This window comes from Gorilla gorilla, chromosome 10 (genome assembly GCF_029281585.2).
Source record: "Gorilla gorilla gorilla isolate KB3781 chromosome 10, NHGRI_mGorGor1-v2.1_pri, whole genome shotgun sequence".
Taxonomy (NCBI): domain Eukaryota; kingdom Metazoa; phylum Chordata; class Mammalia; order Primates; family Hominidae; genus Gorilla; species Gorilla gorilla.
Window position 1 is genome coordinate 112,372,567 of NC_073234.2, and position 18,915 is coordinate 112,391,481.

Genomic DNA, 18,915 nt, shown 5'->3' on the forward strand with positions numbered 1-18,915 from the left:
TGTAAGAAGTACAAAAACATCTTTTGATTTATTTTGCAAATATTATTGACTAGTTACCACATGCGTGGTGTTTTTGTTTTTGTTTTTGTTTTGCCAGTTATCTCTATTTTAAATGATACTTAACAGCAGGTGCTTAGTAAATGAGCTTTTCCTCATCATGTTATTGTTGAGATTGTTTTTGATTAGTAAGTGTTACTTTATTTTGCCTCCAGTTCTCATTTTTTTTTTTCTTCTTCTATATCTCTTCCTATTTTCCTTCATTTCTATGAACATACATACTGGGACAAAAGAGAAAAGTAGGCAAAAATTATATGGGTAATATGAGTAAAACAAAAAATTGTATATTAAAGTCATTATTTATTTTAAATATAAAGTTAGCAAAGTTGGTCACATCTGGTGCTGAAAGTGGAAATCTAAATACCTCTCCATCATCTAACCAAACAAGAAATTCTGAGAAATTTGAAAAGCCAGAGAATGAAATTGAAGCCCAGTTGATATGTGAACCCCCAATCAATGGATCCTCAACTCCAAGTAAGTACATGAAACTTCCTGATGTTTGAAAGTGTTTGATTGAAAAATCATCCCCATTATTTAACTTGTAAAGGAGAAATAGAGTAATCATAGACTAAAAATGTTCAAAGTGTATAAAGTTTATGGACACTTTTGTTGTGTGAGTGTTACTAAAGACAATGAAATGGATATGAATCGTTAAATTCAGGTACGTTGATTTGATCTTTTGGTGTGAATTATATTTTCAGTGTAATATGTGTTTTTAATATGGTAGAGATAGAATTATTATGTAGGACCCTTTGAAAAGGGGTGGTTAACTACCTGAAAATGTCTTTTTCTCTTTCATATTAAAGTCTTATCCTTAGAGTTTGTGCTACAGACCCATACAAACTTCATCACATTTAAAGGAATATTTGGTTTAACTCTAAGAGTTATCTACACAAAGCAACCCTTTGTTTAGAATCAACTCTTATATAAATATCTATATTTTACTTGAAGTTTTCTGTGGATATATATTGCATTAGCTTAAACTCTAAGGCTTTTCCTGTAGCAGTACTTTACTCCTATTTTCCTTCTGTTTGTTTTTAATAGTCTTGGTTTATCTAGTTTATGGTGCAGCTTGTCACATTCATCTTTTATAAGAGGAAATGGTTCATAGATTCTTCAAGATTAATCCCTCTGTCATGTGGTATTACATTAGACAGCTGGCAGTTTATATATATAGATAAATGACTATTAGAAATAATGTTATAGAAAGTTTCTAAGATTTGTATTCCAGACAGTGAATTTTTCTAAATGTCACAGGAACACTCTTCTTTGCCAGTTTTTCAAGTTTCCACATGCCAAATCTTATTTAGAAATGTTTGATGTCTCTCAGTCCAAGTTGACTATTAATATTTTCTTCATTCTTTATTTTAGATCCAAAGATAGCATCTTCTGTCACTGCTGGAGTTGCCAGTTCACTCTCAGAAAAAATAGCCGACAGCATTGGAAATAACCGGCAAAATGCACCATTGACTTCCATTCAAATTCGTTTTATTCAGAACATGATACAGGAAACGTTGGATGACTTTAGGTAGTAATTGAGAAACTGCTCCTTCTATCTAGACCTTACTTGTTTTTTTTTAGATGTAAAACCAGAACTATAGATAATGTTGTTGGTTACTATTGTCTAGGTTCTGGTAACCCTAAAGCCATAGAAAACATAATGAGTTTTGTTGATCTTTTCATACTGCATTTATTGATTATGAGCCAGGAAAAGGCACATTTACCTAGGACAATTATTAGGTAACTCAGCAGGGCAGTCTAGCAGGCAGACTGCCATTGTGAACTTTTTTTATTATTAAAATGTGGACAAGTTCTGGTAAGCTTAAATTGGGTTCTTACCTGCAATATGTTCATAGATCTATTAGGTATGCTGTGTGCAATAATGTAGTAGAAAAAGATATTTTAAAGCACAATTCTGAATATTTTCCAATAGAATGCATCAGAATGTAATACTTAATCTAAAAAAAATTCTTTCTCAGACTTATCCTTGTCTTTCTCATCCTTCGAATTGTGAACATTGTAAGAATGTGTTCTACAATGCTGCTTTCTTTTATCATCTCAATATTTTTGGAAGCTATCTTCAATTATTAAAATCATTGATGCCTTTTTCCCTTTCTAACCTATAGTTAATGTTGTAGCTCAGATTTGGATTACCGTAAGCAAGAATGTTGGAGAAAATGTGCAGTTTTTGTTGGTGCATGCTTCCTTTTAATGTTTTAAAATACTTTTAAAATATATTTTTAAATGTCGAAAAATACTTTTTAAAGAAAAATTATAATTTTGGCATTTACCCTGCCTAGTATATGTACCAGATACTAAGGATACATCAAATGATCTGCCACAAAGGCCTTGTGATGTAGTTGGGCTAGGTGCAGTGTGTTCTGCCATGTGTGTTTCTCTTAATGTGAATTAATTCATTTGGGATCAGTAAAATAGAACAGTGTTGACAATATGATGAGGAAATTTTGTTTGTTCATGTAATAGCAGCCAAAATAAAGTACACCTGAACACAGCTGAATGCAGCAAACACCGTCAGCATCCATCTCTTTTTATTCACTTCCTCTTGGCTTGGCTGTGTACTCTGTTAGAAGTATTTATTTTGTGATTATTTCCCATCTTTGGGCATTTTGCTCTTGCCTCTGTAACTTGATAGCCGCAATCCTTCTATCCTCTTCCATTAAGTGACCATCACTTCTTCACAGTAAGGGTATTATTCAATAATTATCTATTAGATTTTTACTATGTCTTTTTAACTATGTTAGTATTTTTATTAGGATTTAATTGTTTTTGTTGTGCTCTGGTTACAAAGTTGCATAGGTTTTTGAGTGCTTTGCCCTAATCCTTTTTCCCTAAGTTCTGTTATTTTTATTACACAGTGTTAAAGAATATACGTTTTTTTCAGGAGTGCATAAATATTTATGGCATAATAGTAGAACTGTCTGGATACAGCTGACTATAATACAGTGTGAGCAAAGTGATGTTGAAATCACAGAAAGGGAGCAGTTCTTCTGTGGGGGCAGATTTAGAAAGGTACACTGAAGAGATTTTATTTTATACTGATGTGTGTGGGAACAGCTTGAGCAGAGACGTGATCATACATTCTAGGAATGTTTGCAGAGAGAAGGCACCGTGGTAAGAGACCAGGCCTGAGGGACAGTTGTGAAGGTCTTAACGCACAGGTAATGGAGAGCCATCAGAGTTTTTAAGCACAGGAGTAATGGGTGCTGTCTATTTATTACCCATTTATTCAACAAGCATTTGGGTGTCAGTTCACCACTGGCTTCAGATGATTTGAGGACAGTGGGCTCAGGGCCTTTCCTTCAGCAGACCCAGGGATCTGAGTGCTGGAGCAACTCTGAAATCGCTGTGCATTTCTGCCCCGCTGCCAGCTTTTGGGGTGGCTGGAGCTTGTTTTTCACTATCATAGCTGTTCCTGGCTTTCTGTGCCTCAGGAGAAGTGTGTCTATCCCACTTCCAGCCCTGCAGAGCTGCTGCAGCATGTTTGGTGAAGGCATACAGTCAGTGCCTCTTGTTTTGCTGCCCTGTGCTGCATGTCTGCACCTAGGAGTGGTGGGTAGGGACTTCTCTCAGCTCTTCTGCCCTTTGACCATAGGCAGCCTCTGCCTGGGACGCAGTGAAGACCCAGAGTGGCTCAGAGGATTTCCATAAATTCACTTGTTTTGCCATTTGCCTAGGTGTTCATCAGACTAGGTGTTCATCTATACCTATCATTGGCAGGACAGAGAGGGTATTGAGGTCCTCTTTCTCAGCCATCCTCCCGTGGCTGCCATCTTCTCCGTGAGAGCCTGGAGTGCCTTAGAGGGATTACTCTCAGTTCTTCTCTGCTGCCCTAAGGCTTTACCAGGCTCTGTGCATCTGTATCTTAGGGAGTCTCCCTCAGCCCTCCTGTTACACTTGTCCCTACTTTTTTTTACATGAGCGCTGAATGAAGGCTTGTGGGAAAAAGTTGGTGAGTAAATTGAGACTCTCTTTGTGGCTGGGACCCCTTGGAATTCTAAACTATCAAGCAGTGTTTACTTGGCTTTTAAAAATCTTATTAAAATTTCAGCTAGTTCTTTTTACTCTGTCAAGGGCATGAAGATGGGTCTCTTTTCTCCTAGTCATGAGTCTCTTTTCTCCTAAGAGGAACTCCTCATTTTCTGGATTTTAGTTCATTTAGATTTCTTTCCATTCTCAGCTCTCGGTTGAATTTAAAACAATATGATTTTATAGGTTGTCAGGTTTGTTTTCGTTGTTAGAGTTGAGAAATTATACTTTTGCACCAACCTAATACATCCTAAGTGGAAATCTGTGCATCTGTTTCTGTTGTCTATTAAGACGATTTAAGTTTCTTTTGGCAAGCAGATCCCTTTGATCCTTTGGTTACTAGGTTCAGGTTTTCTTAGCACTAGTTTGTTTCCAGTTTGCCTTTATTCCTAGTGTGTAGTCTTTTCTAGGACATCAGCTGAATGTCTGGAGTATTCACTGTCTTTTTTACCTTGGTGGGTCCCAAACTTCAGCCTCTATTTTGCCAGCATCACAAGACTTCCAGAATACTTTCTCTGCTCTTTAGTTACTTGTTTTTTGGTTGGTTTCCTGCCATCTAACCCAGGGCGAGCATTGCTTAGAAGTCAACAGATGTCTTGAGGGGAAATTGCACAGTTTCAGGCTTAGTTTTCTGCAGGCCTCCCCTCTTCAAGACCTTGGCTCTTACAGCCTTGGCTACCTTGGTAGGCCCAAACTCTTAATACTCCCCCACCCAGCGAGACTATCTCAACCTCCAGGCCACTGCTTCAGCTGGGTTTCTTCTCCACACTGTGGAATCAGCACATACTCTAGAAGGAAAAACAGAGGTAAATGAAGAGCTTACCTAGTAGTCTTTTGTTTGCAAGATCATGGCCCTTCAAGTCCTGGCTACCTCAATGGTTCCCTGATACAGTGTTTTTGTTTGTTTTCAATACCGTTTTTACTATAATTGAAAGTAGAAGAGGAAATTTTTTAAAATACCCTCATAGTTAGAACAGAAAAAACAATAAGTTACTTGGGAATAAATCTACCAAAGGTAGTGAAGATTTTTGTAGAAAAACATTAAAAATTTTTTTTGTTTAAAAGCATTAACATTTAAATAAATGGAGAGATTATAAAGATATTAGTTCACCTAAATAGGTCAGTAGATTGAATGCAATTCCAATTAAAATCCCAGCTGGGATTTGGAAGAAGATGATGAAGTGATTCCAAAATATGTATGGAAGGAAAAAAATCTAAGAATAACTAAGACATTTCAGAGAAGAATAAGGTTGAAGGGGACTTATTTGTCAGATGAATACACTTAATTATTAAATTATAATTAAGATATATAGCATGGCACAGGGAGGACATACTGGCCAAAGGAATGAAATAAGCTGGAAAGAAACCTATGCATATATGGAAATAATAGAGAGGTAGCATTGCAGATTTATGTGCAAAAAATGGAATAATCAGTAAGTTGTGTTGTGACATTTGTTTTTTCCTGTAAAAAATAAGTATAGATTCCATGCTATTGAGAAAAATCAGTTCCATGTAGATTAAAAGTTGACTTTATAAAAGTTTATAACTTCATGGTAGGAAATCATTAAAAATAAAATAATGCACTGCCTATAAAAATACATTGGTAAATTTGACTGCATTATTAGTATATTTGAGCACATTAATAAGAACTATTTATCACACCATATCACAGAGTGAAGGGATAAGAAGATACCTGCAGTTCTCATATAAATAACAAAGGATCAGATTATGTAAGGAATGCTTATAAATGAATAAGAAAAAGATATGAAAAAGCATTTCAAGGAAGAGGAATGGTATATGAACACAGGAAAGATATTCAACTTCACAATTAATCAGAGAACTAAAAATGCAATGAGATACCTACCGTGTCACACTGAGTAAATGGGAAAATATAAAAAATCTGGTAATACTAAGTCTTGATGATGATATAGAGCGAGAAGAACTCTGTTATACTGGTGACATCCATTGATAACTACCTTTGGAAAACAATTTGCATGATTTTGTAAAACTGAGTATACACTTGAGTTACAGTTGGTTATATCATCAATGGACATTGGCACATGTGGGTTTGGAGATTATACATGATTGTTTATAACAACGTTGGAATAGTAAAAACTTGAAAACAGTCAGAATATTAACAGGAAAATAGATACACCAGTACAAACCAATGATATACAGATATATAAAACATGAATCTTCAAAACAATATTGAATTATTTCTTAAATATAAGCTATATGGTACCCTTTTTTGTAATGCTCAAAAACATGCACAATGAAAACATTGACTACAGATTATATGTTGTACAAATGTATTAAAAAAGCAAAAGCATTTCTTTGTCCAACAAAATTCAGGAGAGTAATGACTTCTTTCTTGGGCTTCTTCCCAAGAGTTAAGTGATAGAATCAGACAGGAACACACAGGAAGCTTCTATGATTTGGTAACGTTCTAGTTCATAAGTTGTGTGGTGGGTGACTGAGTGTTTCTTTTGTTATTATACTTCATAATTTTTACATATTCTTTTGTAGGCATGAATTAATTGCATTTTATTAAGCCATGCTATATCCACCCAAATTGCCACTTTGTACTGAAAGTACATTTTTTCAGTAGCTAAACTGATAATAATAAAATGATCTTTCTAACCTAGTGAATTTTCTGTATTTCATTGTGAGATAAGTTTGTGTCTTAATGACAATTTCTATATAAAGGAATATAGTATCGGAGAGTTCAGGAGTTAAACAGCCTGGGTCTACATCCTAGCTCCATCATTTACTGGTTGCGTGACTTTGAACAAGTTATATCTACTCTGGTTAAGTTATTTCTTTTGTAAAATGGAGGTAATAATTGCATCTACTTGTGAAGATATTTTAAACGAGTTCTTACATTTAAAGTAAAGGAAACAGTGCCTAGCACATAGTAAATAAATGCTCAGTGCATTGGTATTTTTATTATTATAGTAATTATTAACATTCAGTAATTTGGCAAATGAAAAAGTTTAGTGAGTTTCTTGAATGACCTAGAATTGGTTAAACTATTGTAATTCTAAAAAGTATTTTACATTCTTCCTAGAGAGGCATGCCATAGGGACATTGTGAATTTGCAAGTGGAGATGATTAAACAGTTTCATATGCAACTGGTATGTATGGCAAATTTTATTTTAATATTTTAAATGAAAGTAGAGTTGTGTGAACTTTTAAAAATCCATGAAAGGTTTCTAGGATAAATAGGGAGTTTTATAAACTAAATAAGTAAAATAGATTTTAACTGGTCACCTCCTTTTTAACCTCTGAGATACTTAAGCCTTCTTTTTTCCATGGCTTTCTTCCTGATAAGTAAGCAAAAAGCATTTTAAATGTGCAAATATAAATTTTCCAAATATACTAATTTCACCAACGATCTTCCATTTATATTAACAAACTAGTAAGTTGTTAAGTACAAGAAATATCATTCACCTAGTTAATTGAACATGAGAGAAATGATAGCTGAAAGTATATTATTAAACATAGCCTGCCAAATAAATGTGAAATATCAATAATTTAAAAAGCATTTTCCTGTTTTTCTAGAATGAAATGCATTCTTTGCTGGAAAGATACTCAGTGAATGAAAGTTTAGTGGCTGAAATTGAAAGACTACGAGAAGAAAACAAAAGATTACGGGCCCACTTTTGAAATTTCAGTGAATACCTTAATGTTCTGTAATTTGGGAAGTTTCTGGCAACACAGAACTACATAGAATCAGTATTATTTTCATGGCCTCCAGGGAAAAAATGTTTTTCAAGTAAGAGTAAAAGGGTGATGGGATTTTATACCAACAACTGTTTCATCTTAAAAATATGTATATTTTTATATTAAAAATTGTACAGTATGTCATCTACCCAATAGGAAAGTCAACAGGATCTTTATTTTTTGAAAGCTTTAGCCATCCACTAAGTGCCCTTTTTCATAAGAGAAGAAAATTGTGCATAAAAATTGGTTATGTTTGTTTTTTAGTCATCTTTTTTAACATATATTCTTGATTGACAAATTGCCTTTCAAATTTTTGGGGCTAGTTGAGATTTAAAGAGTTTGATATGCCTTCTATTTTTATGGAGAAAGTAATTTTAAAATGGCAATTGGTATTTCTAAGCCATTGACTAATAAAACATAGGGTTGGCTAGTAATTATTTTGTTAACTTGATGAAGTCAAATATGACTATTATTTATTGTACATTTGATAAGACAATTTTTGGAATTTTGAATTGCACAAATTACATGATATCTTTTGCATTTATGTTACTATATTGTACTTCTGACAAATCTTTATTCCTGGGTGGTATTTTTAAGATATCTTTACCTATAAAAAATGTTTAAGGTTCATAGGACTCGACAAGAGCTATCTGGTGATTTTCTCATTAGTAACATGCAACGTTGTACTGCAAAATTTCAATCAACATGACAACTTATAATGAGTGGAGATTTCATATTAGGTACTAAATATTATAGTATTATTGCTATTTTCTTTTTCCAAGTAAGAAGCTTGGATTATTTTATTTTGTGGTCTTTATCATTAACTTTAATTCTTTCTGTACTGTGTATAATATTTTTATATTATTGGCCTTACCATAAAATTATTTAGAAAGGTTGTCAAAATAAGTTATACCTCTTTGGCAATAGATAGATGTATACATCTACCTACTGTGATCTACAATTTTAGGTTAAGTGAAGCTTGGGGGGGCTACTGACTTGGTTACCTTCTTGTCTCTTGTCCCAAAGATTTAAACTATGTATCTTTGTATAGCTCTTCTGCCCCATTTTGTCTTCTGAGATGAAAGTATTTACTAAAATTTAAAAAAAAGAAAAACAAAACTTTAGCTCACTAACTTTATGGGTTTCTGAAGTGATGGAAATTTTTAAGGATATATTTAATAAGCATAAACTCACTAATAATTACTTCCAAAAATAAAAACAGGAATATTACTTTTACCCAGTGTGGTTTATAGCATACATTTGTACTGAAGCATATAGGGATGTTAATGTGATCTTTTCCTGACAGATTATGAAAGCATTATGACTTGTAACAAGTTTCCTTGTATATCACTAACAGGTTTAGAAGACATAAATATTAGTGTGTTTTGCCTACATGGTGTATTTAAATCTATTAATATTTCCCTGTTGCTTTTTTAAAAAAATAAATACACATAATGTATATTAAAAGAAGTGGGATGAAATAATTTTAGTAATTATGCGTACAGATGAAACATTTTTGTCATGGAATTTAAAAGCTAAGTAAGTATAAAAAATAGAATGTTATATCCAAAAAATAGGAAACATGAAATTGAAATTTCATCATTGGCCAAAATGATATGAGAGATTTACCTTCCCACCTGAAATTAGAAAATATGTGAAACAGTTGTCAGATATTGATCCTTGAAAGAAACAAATGAGACCTAAGAAACTCAATGAACCCCAAACACAAGAAATAAAAAGAAAACTATGCCAAGGCACATCATTATCAAATTCCTTAAAGCCAGCAACAAGGGAGAATTTGTTTTAAGTAGCTAGAGAAAAAACACATAGAAGGACAGAGAGAATGTCAGACACTGGAGCAACATCTTTAAAGTACTGAAAGAAAAGCTCAATTTAGAATTCTATACCTAGCGAAAATATTTTCCAAAAGCAAAAATGAAATAACTTTTTCAGACTTAGAAAAGCTAAGAGTTTATCACAAGCAGGCTCGCACCACAGGAAATGATTTAAAAAAATGCCTTTAGAAGGAAATTATACCAAATAGAAATCTGCAGCTATACAAAGGAATGAAGAACACCAAAAGTGGTAAATATGTGAGTAAATATAAAAATTATTTTTCTATTTTAAATTTATTTAAAAGACAATAGATTAAAGCAAAATAGTAATAATAATAGGGTGTTGTGTGGTTAACATATGTAAAGTGAAATATATGACAATATCAAGATTGGGATGATGGAAATGAAAGTATACTGCTCTAAAGTTCTTATACTGACCGTGAAGCAGTATAACATTCCCTGAGAGTAAACTGATAAGAATGTGTATTATAAGACCTAAAGCAACCACAAAAAGAAAATCAGTGAATAAATAGCTAGTAAGCCAGTAAAGGTGATAAAATGAAGTCATAAAAAAAATCTGAAAGAAGAACAAAGAGTCAATGGGACAGATAGAAAATAAACACTAAGATAGTAGATTTAAATAGCTGTATCAATTAAATGTAAATTGTCGGTTATCCTTTTTTAAAATCAGTTGAGTCTTGCTTTTTTTTAATCCACCTGTTTTGAATACAAGAAACCCACTTTATACTGAACAGAATGCAAATGAAAACAAAATATCAAAATTTGTAGGAATCAGCTAGAGCAGTACTTACAGGGGAATTTATAGCATTAAATGTATATATTAAAAAAGGAAAGATCTCAAGTCAGAGATGTCAGCTTCCACCTTTTTTTTTTTCTGTTAAGGAGACAGGAATTTCACTCTGTTGTCTAGGTTGAAGTGATTATATAATAGCTAACTTTAGCCTTGAACTCCTGGGTTCAAGTGATCCTTCCACCTCAGCCTCCCAAGAAGCTGGGACTATAGGTACGTGACACTATGCCCAGCGTAGCATCCACCTTAAGAAGTTAGAAAAATAATAGCAGATGAACTTCAAAATAAAAAGAGAATAAAGAGATAAAAAATCAGTTGAGGAAATCGGTGCAATTAAAAACTTTTTTTTTTTTTTTATTTTTGTAGAGGCAGCGTTTCACTATGTTGCCCAGGCTGGTCTTGAACCTGGCCTCAAGTGATCCTCCCACCTCAACCTCCCAAAGTGCTGGTATTGTATGTATGAGCCACCCTGCTTCGCCTCTGTTTCCTTAAGATCAAGAAAAATGATAAACCTTTAGCTAGACTAATGAGAAAAAGAGACAAAATTACCAACATCGGGGATGAGAGAATTGACATCACCACAATTTCTGTAGACATTTCTGATAAGATGCCAAACCTAAATGGCTACACTGATGAATTCTTTCAAAGATTAAAAGAAGACAATATCCCAATATTTTACGAAAGCTTCCAGGAAATAGGAGGGGAGAATTTCCAACTCAATGTTTGAGACCAACATTACCCTCATGCCAAAATAAGGCAGCATCATGACAAGAAAACTAGACAATATTTGCCATGAAGACAGATGTAAACGTTCTAAACGAGATTTTTTAGCAGTTTGAATCCAGTGATGGGTAAAAGAGAACACATATGACCAAGTGAGGTTTATCTCAAGAATGCAAATTTGGGCTAACATTAAAAATCAATTGTAATTCGCCATATTAAACGGACTAACAGGAAAATTATGTGATCACCTCAATAGATGCAGAAGGAGCATTTGATAAAACCCAACGTTCATTCTTGATAAAAACTCAGCAACGTAGGAATAAAAGAGAACGAAAAGGACATCAAAAACCCCCAGCAGCTAACATTAAACTTAATACTGAAAAACTGAATGTTTTTTTCCCTAAGATCAGAGGCAAAGCAAATGTATATGATGTTCTCTTCTATTAAACATTCTATTAGAATTTCTAGCTGAGGCAATTCGCAAGAAAAAGAAACAACATCCAGATTACAAAGGAATAAGTTTTTAAACAGCCTCCACTCTTACTATAGAAAATCCAATGGAATACATGAAAATATCTAATAAGTTTAATAACGTTACAGGATACGTCTATCTACAGAACTCAATTGCATTTCTATATACTTGCAACAATCAGAAAATGGAACTAAAAATATAGTAGCATAAAAATATGAGATCATTAAGTGTAAATTTGATAAAATACATGCAAGACCTGTACACTGAATTCTACGAAACAGTGCTGAGAAAGTAAACTTGAGAGATACCATGTTCATGGATTAGAAGGCTCAATATTGTTCAGCATCAGTTTCCCCCACATTGATTTGTAGATTCGGCAAAATCCCAATAAGAATTTTAGTAGGTTTTTTTGGTAGAACTTGTTAAGCTGCTACTAAAATTTGGAAATATATAAAGGACCTAGAATAACCAAAGCAACTTTGGGAAAATAAAACAGCATAGTAGAGGTCTAGAAATTACAGCACTGTAATTTCTAGACTTGTTACAAAGCTATTAAGATAATGCAAAAGTGCATAAACGTAGTCACATAGATCAGTGTAGCACAATAAAGTTCAGAAATACACCCACACATATATAGTCAACTGATTATGACAAACGTGTAAAGCTAATTCAAAACCTAAAACGTGAAAGGTAATCCTTTCCAGAAAAAGGATAAACTTTCCAAAACACTGTGCTGGAACACACATGCAAAAACAAAAACCCTGATGCATATTTCACACCATCTACAAAAATAAACTCAAAGTGGATCATAGACCTAAATGTAAAACTTAAAACTAAAAAAAAAAAAAATTCTGGAAGATAAGACAAAGATCTTTGTATGTTTGGGGTAGATTTTGTGTATGTGACACCAAATGAATAATCTCCAAAAGTAAAAATTGATATAAATTGGATTTTCAAAGACCAATTAAAGTATAGTCTTGGAAAGGTACCGGTAAGATAATTAAAAGACAAATCACAGACCTTGAGAAAATATTTGCCAATCATACATCTAATAAAAAGATCTTGTATTCAGAATATATAAACGCATTTCAAGACAGAAGAAAATAACCCGATGTTTTACATAGACAATGACTGAGGTAGACACTTCACCAAAGAAGTTATGAAGCTGGGTGTGGTGGTGTGGTTTCAATTACTCAGGAGGCTGAGGCAGGAGGATTGCTTGAGCCCAGGGGTTTAAGGCTGCAGTGAGCTATAATCATGCCACTGCATTCTAGCCTGGGTGGCAGAGTGAGAGTATCGCTAAAAACTAAAAAAAAAAAAAGACATGAAGATGGTAAATGCAAATGAAAAGGTGCTTGTAATCATCGTCACTTAGGGAAATGCAGGCTAAACCACATGGAGATACTCCTGAATATTTATTAAAATAGCTAAAATTTAAAAGCCTGACCATACCAACTGTTGGCTATGATGTGGAGCAACTGGAATTTTCATACTCTGGGAATATAAAATGGTCAAACGTTTTGGGAAATGTTTTGACAGTTTCTTCAACCATTGAGCATATACCTACCATTCACACTAGGCATTCTACTCCTTAAATATGTATCTACAAGAAATAAAAGCACATATCCACACAAAGACTTGTACATGAATGGTCATAGCAGATATATTTGTAATAGCCCAAATTTGGAAATAATCCAGTATCTGTCAGCAGATGAATGGATAAACAAATTGTGGTATATACAGTGTAATGCCACCCAGCTATATGAAAGGAATAAACTATAGTATGTAAACAACATGAATGAATCTCAAAATTATCATATTGATTAATAGCAGCCAGACAATAAAGAGTATATACCATATGATTCTAGTTTTCTAGCAAATGTAAACTTAACTACAGAGACAGCCATTAGTTTGCCTGGAAACAGTTGAGGAAGGGCAGGAAGAAAGTTGTACAAAGTCACAGGGAAACTTGTGGGTGATTACTATGTTTATTATCTTGATTGTGATGACGGTTTCATTAGAGTATGCATGCCAATTTTCCAAATTGTGTGCCTTAAATATGTGTCGTTTATTTTGTGTCAGTCTGTTTTTCTATAAAAGAGGGACCACTTCTAATATTATATGTTTGTTGGAACCATTTTTCTCCCTATGTCTCATATACTTCATATTTTTCAAAATATGAAATAGATAATTTGGGTTTCAATGTAGCGCTCTACATGTTTCATTTATAGCTGCTAAGGTGTAAGAGGGTCATCAATATTGAACTTGTAAGTATTACATTCAGATAATGTCTACTCTTACTCATTTTTCATTAATACTCATACAAATACAGAGTATGTAAACAACTTCAACATTCCTAAATCTTTGATTTTAAAGAAATGTGAAACACAATGGGATCATCTGGAAATATGAAACTGAACTATGATGAAAACCTTTTTTCTGGTTTCTAAAAATTTGAATAGCACTTTATATTAGAGTCCTCTATTTACTTAAAATTTTATTTTGGAACATTTTATCTAGTTTAATAATTTCTATAGTTAATCAATTTTTAGTTTCCTTAAGTTCTTTTTGGAGCTAACCTGGTATATATTTATAAGTAAACAGTTAATAGGTGAATATTTTGAATAGAGAAAATTACAAAGTTCTATATGAAGTTGATATATTTTCCTATGAAACTCAGATGCTTGATATTTATAAATAAGCAAATTTCTTTGATCACATAATTATTAAAGAGAAAAAGCTATCAAATGTAGTTTTACATTTCTAAAGGCAATATTTTCTCAAAAGGTAAAATCTAGGTGTGGTCTAAAGACACTGTTGGAGAAATAAAGGCAAGAAACTATGGTAGTGCCCTTACTAAAGCTTATTTTTCATATTTATTGAATGCCTGGCACTGTAGATAATGACATTTGTTAGGAAGATAAGAGTATTATTTAGTGGAGATCATCTTATTATTACGTTTTGTTATCCAGTAAATTGTGGATTTTTAACATTCAAAATATATTTCAAGAAAAAAAAAATCACTTTGGACCAGACCTGACTTTGAGATTGAAGAACGGTTTCAACAACTTAAAAATGACTAAAAAGCTTAAGCACCTATGATATTATTGATTATATTTTGATCAGTTATTGAAATAAATTGTTTACATGTTAGTAAATATTATTTCCATTTGTAACAGATATGCTGAGGAAGGTATCTGAAATTATCTAGACCAATGAAACATGAAATTTTGAACATGAAAATTCACATATTTGTTATTCATAAATTTACAAGATCCAATTTCAGAAATAAAAAACTGGATTTTTTGGAAGGAAAGATCCTTTGCAAATAATAGGGCTGTAGCACTCTCACTAACAACTACCTAATTTACTTTACATTTCATAGTGCAAAAACTTTCCAAGCATTTATAAATTGGGTGTTTGGTGGTGGAGTGGGGGAAGAGTGGTGGTAACATTAGGGAAGCATGGATTTATCTATTTGTTACTGTCCATCACTGTCATTACAGACTTCAGTGATGCATGAAATGAGAATACTTCATAAAGTTACACAAAATGCAAGCATTATTGTCTATTTTATCTCCTGATGTCATCTGAATGATACCTGCATATATTTCTCCCAGTAGTCTATCAAACTATATTTTATTCTGTTTTATGAAGTTACCAAATTCAGATGTAATTTTTTTTAAAATTGAAAGTACTGATCAATACATTAGGCAGACTTTTTAATTTGACCTTGGAATGATAAAAAAGTCATAAAATGTCTGATTCTTGAAACAAAGTTTGATAAAAAGGTAAAGATAGGTCAAAATTGATTGCTTGTGTAACTGTGTTGATAAATTTAATGGTGTATTTACCCTGCTGCTTTTCCATAAATTTTACATTTATGTGAAGAATTAATGTAAATTGATATCTACACCTCCCTATGATCTAAAAACAAGTACAAATATACAGCCAAGTTAACAAGAATAATTCACCATTCTCTTTCTGGAGACATTCTGCAGCAGTAATTCACATGTAATTTAGTATTTAATGAGGGTTATGCAACATATTGATTAAAGTTTTGAAGGTAGAAATGCTCTATCTTAATATTAAGGTGCCAGTATAATGTCCTCTAGGCTAGAGAAAGTAATTAATAGCATTTCAATTCAGGAAACAAGTCTCTTCCTTTTCACAAATGTATTATCTTGGTTTAGGACCTATTGTATCTCTTATTTGAACTTTTGCCTCAGTCTCCTATTTGTTTTCTCTGTTTTAATGTTGCCAGAATAATGTGATTTGCCAGATATGCTGGAATTATCTGATATTATTCTCTACTTAATGTCTTATTTTTTGTTCTTGTCTTTCTTCATGAGGAGTGCCTCAACTCCCTCCTCCCAAGTTACTGATTTCTTAACATGTTCTCTTTCTTACTTTTAAAAATCAGAAATTGCAGTATCTTATAGAATCAGATTGCTTGAATATCCTTCAAGCTAGTGGCCTTAAAAACTTTATATCTAGCTTTTTAATAAAGTGTAAAAGTCAAAGACCACCAGAAACATGCCTGTAGTCAAAATTATGGAGAACACACACCAAAAGTAACTGTGGGGCATCTCAGTGAGACGAGCTTTGGAGAGGCTTGTTATAAGATTTTGGCTTGTGTTTGGTGATTTTTGGAGGGTTTAAGAAAGCAAGAGTTGGAGTGATGTTAGCCAGATGGCAGAAGAGGAAGCACCAAATTCTCCTTTCCACACACATATGGATTTAACAATAGTAAAGAGGCCAAATGCCTCTGTGAGAAATCCAAGAACCATTTAAAATGTTCCTGCAACCCAGGAGAGCATGAAGCCAAGCACATCAAAGCCCAGTAGAAAAATAAATTGGCGACACTCTCACCAGAGCCCCTTCTTCCAGCATGGTACTGTGTGATGGAGAGGAACCCCTCAACTCCCATCTTGTCTCTGGGAGGGAAATGAGTAGAATGTATGTCCAGTATTCTGACCTTTAGGGTGGCTGCCCAAGGACCGGTTTCTGTCTTGCCTAAATCCAAGTACTGACAAGAACCAGGCCTCATATTGAAGCTCTGAAAACAGACTATCAAAATGCTCAGGAGTATGCATTACCAAAGAGATACTCTAGATGAAGCTCCAGTGCCATGGCTCACTATGGTATTCAAGAAGCTGCAGTAGACAGATCCAGAGTGAACTTTGAAGAAGAAACAAGCAATCCTCTTCAACTAGGAGATAACATACACAAACCAAGAGAGGATCCATACCCAGAAAGGCTTGGGAGATCTTCAGAATCCCTATATGGAATGAGTGGAGAAAGCCTATCCTGTGTGAAAGCAGTCTGGGAAAGTTGACTGATTCTTCAGATGCCAAAAATCCCAACAAAAAATAATGACACAAAGAAATGGAAACATGGCACATTTAAAAGACCAAATTAAATCTTCAGACATTGACTCCTTAAAACAGTGGTATTAATTGCCAGAAAAAGAATGCGAAATTATCATCATAAGGACACTCAATGAATTAGAACATGGATAAACAACTAAACAGAATTAGGAAAACAATGCATAAAGAAAATGGGAATAGCAATACAGAAAAATGATGAAGAAAAAACAAACACATTGTGTAAATGGAGAATACAATAACCAAATTGAAAAATTTGATTCAACAGCAGACTTAACCAGGCAGAAGAAAGGATCAGTAAACTTGAAGGCAAACTTTTGAAATTACTGAGGCAGAGGAGCAGAAAAAAAAAGAATGAAGAAAAATGAAGAGAGCCTAAGGGACATATGGGATACCATAAAGTGAAAAAACATATGCATTATGGAAGTCCCAGGAGAGAGCTAAAGTGGCAGAGAATCTATTTGAAGAAATAATGGTTGAAAATTTCCCAAATCTGAGGAGAGAAATGAACATACAAATTCAAGAAGCTCAAAGAACTCCAACTAAGATAAATCTAAAGAGACTTACACCAAGGCACATTATAATCAGATTTTCAAAAGTCACAAAGAATCTTGAAAGCAGAAGGAGAAAAGTAACTCATTACATGTAAATGAGTTCCTATTAGATTATCAGCAGATTTCTCAGCAGAAACCTTGCAGGCTAAAAGGGAGTGGGATGATATATTAAAAGTACTGGAGGGGGGGAAAAAAAAAAAAAAACCTGCCATGCAAGACTACTACATCTGGCAAAACTGTCCCTCAAAAACAAAGGAGAAACTAAGACTTTCCCAGACAAAAAGTTCATCAATACTGAGGGAGTTCATTATCACTAGACCTTCCCAACAAGAAGTACTGAAGAGAGTCTGACAAGTTGAAGCAAAGGACGACAAACAGCAACACAAAACCATATGAGAATTAAAACTTCCTGGTATAGGTAAATACATAGGCATATATAGAATTCTGTAGTGTAGTAATGTAGGTACGTAAATCACTTAAATCTGGCATAACATCTTTTTTAAAAAGCACAAAAATGTTATAAAGTTTTAGTTAAGCAGGATAAGCTCTAGAGATCTGCTGCACAACATTGTACCTATAGTAAACAATAATGTATTATATACTTAAAAATTTGTTAATAGGGTAGATCACATGTTAACTGTTTTACCACAATAAAATTTAAAAAGAAAAGTAATCATAAATTAATGTTATTGAATTTGCAATATAAAACAGGAAATTGTCATCAATAACATAAAAAGGGATGCAGAGATATAAAGAAGTAAGAGTTTTTATATATGATTGAAGTTATCAGATTAAAATACATTTTTATAACTTTAAGATGTTTTATGTAACCAGTGTAATAATAATTAACAAAATAGCAATTGTCAGTCTTCTTCTGTTAATAATTACTTTAAATGTAAATGGATCAAATGTATCAGTTAAAAAGAAATAGTTTGCAACTACTTGGGAGGCTGAGGCAGGAGGATCACTTGAGCCCAAGAGTTCAAGGCTACAGTGTGCCATGGTCTTGCCTATGAATAACCACTACACTCCAGCCTGGGTGACATAGTGAGACTCCCCTCTCTCAAGAAAAAGCACCCCAAAACAAACAATCCCCAAAACAATAGTTTGGTTGAATGCATGAACAAGATCTTTATACTGTCTACAAGGGGCTCCTTTTAGATCTAAGGACATGCAGACCAAAAGTAAAAGAGTGAAAAGATATTCCATGAAAATGGAAATCTAAAGGAGAGCAGGGACAGCCATACTTAGACAAAACAGACTTTGAGACAAAAACTGTAATGAGATAAAAAAGGATATTATATAA

The 18,915-nt window shown here is 33.4% G+C and overlaps 1 protein-coding gene across 6 annotated transcripts in view; it reads left to right on the forward strand.

Annotated features, from left to right (window-relative positions):
- NEDD1 (NEDD1 gamma-tubulin ring complex targeting factor) overlaps positions 1-9,297 on the forward strand; it is a 45,981-nt gene extending 36,684 nt beyond the window's left edge. For all 6 annotated transcript variants that reach the window (XM_019039406.4, XM_063694224.1, XM_063694226.1 and 3 more), the window contains 4 exons: positions 375-531; positions 1,429-1,585; positions 7,172-7,238; positions 7,666-9,297. In XM_019039406.4, coding sequence (XP_018894951.2) covers positions 375-531; positions 1,429-1,585; positions 7,172-7,238; positions 7,666-7,770 — 486 coding nt within the window. In that variant the 3' untranslated portion in view covers positions 7,771-9,297. The remainder of the gene's footprint in view (positions 1-374; positions 532-1,428; positions 1,586-7,171; positions 7,239-7,665) is intronic.
- The last annotated feature ends 9,618 nt before the right edge of the window (positions 9,298-18,915 follow it).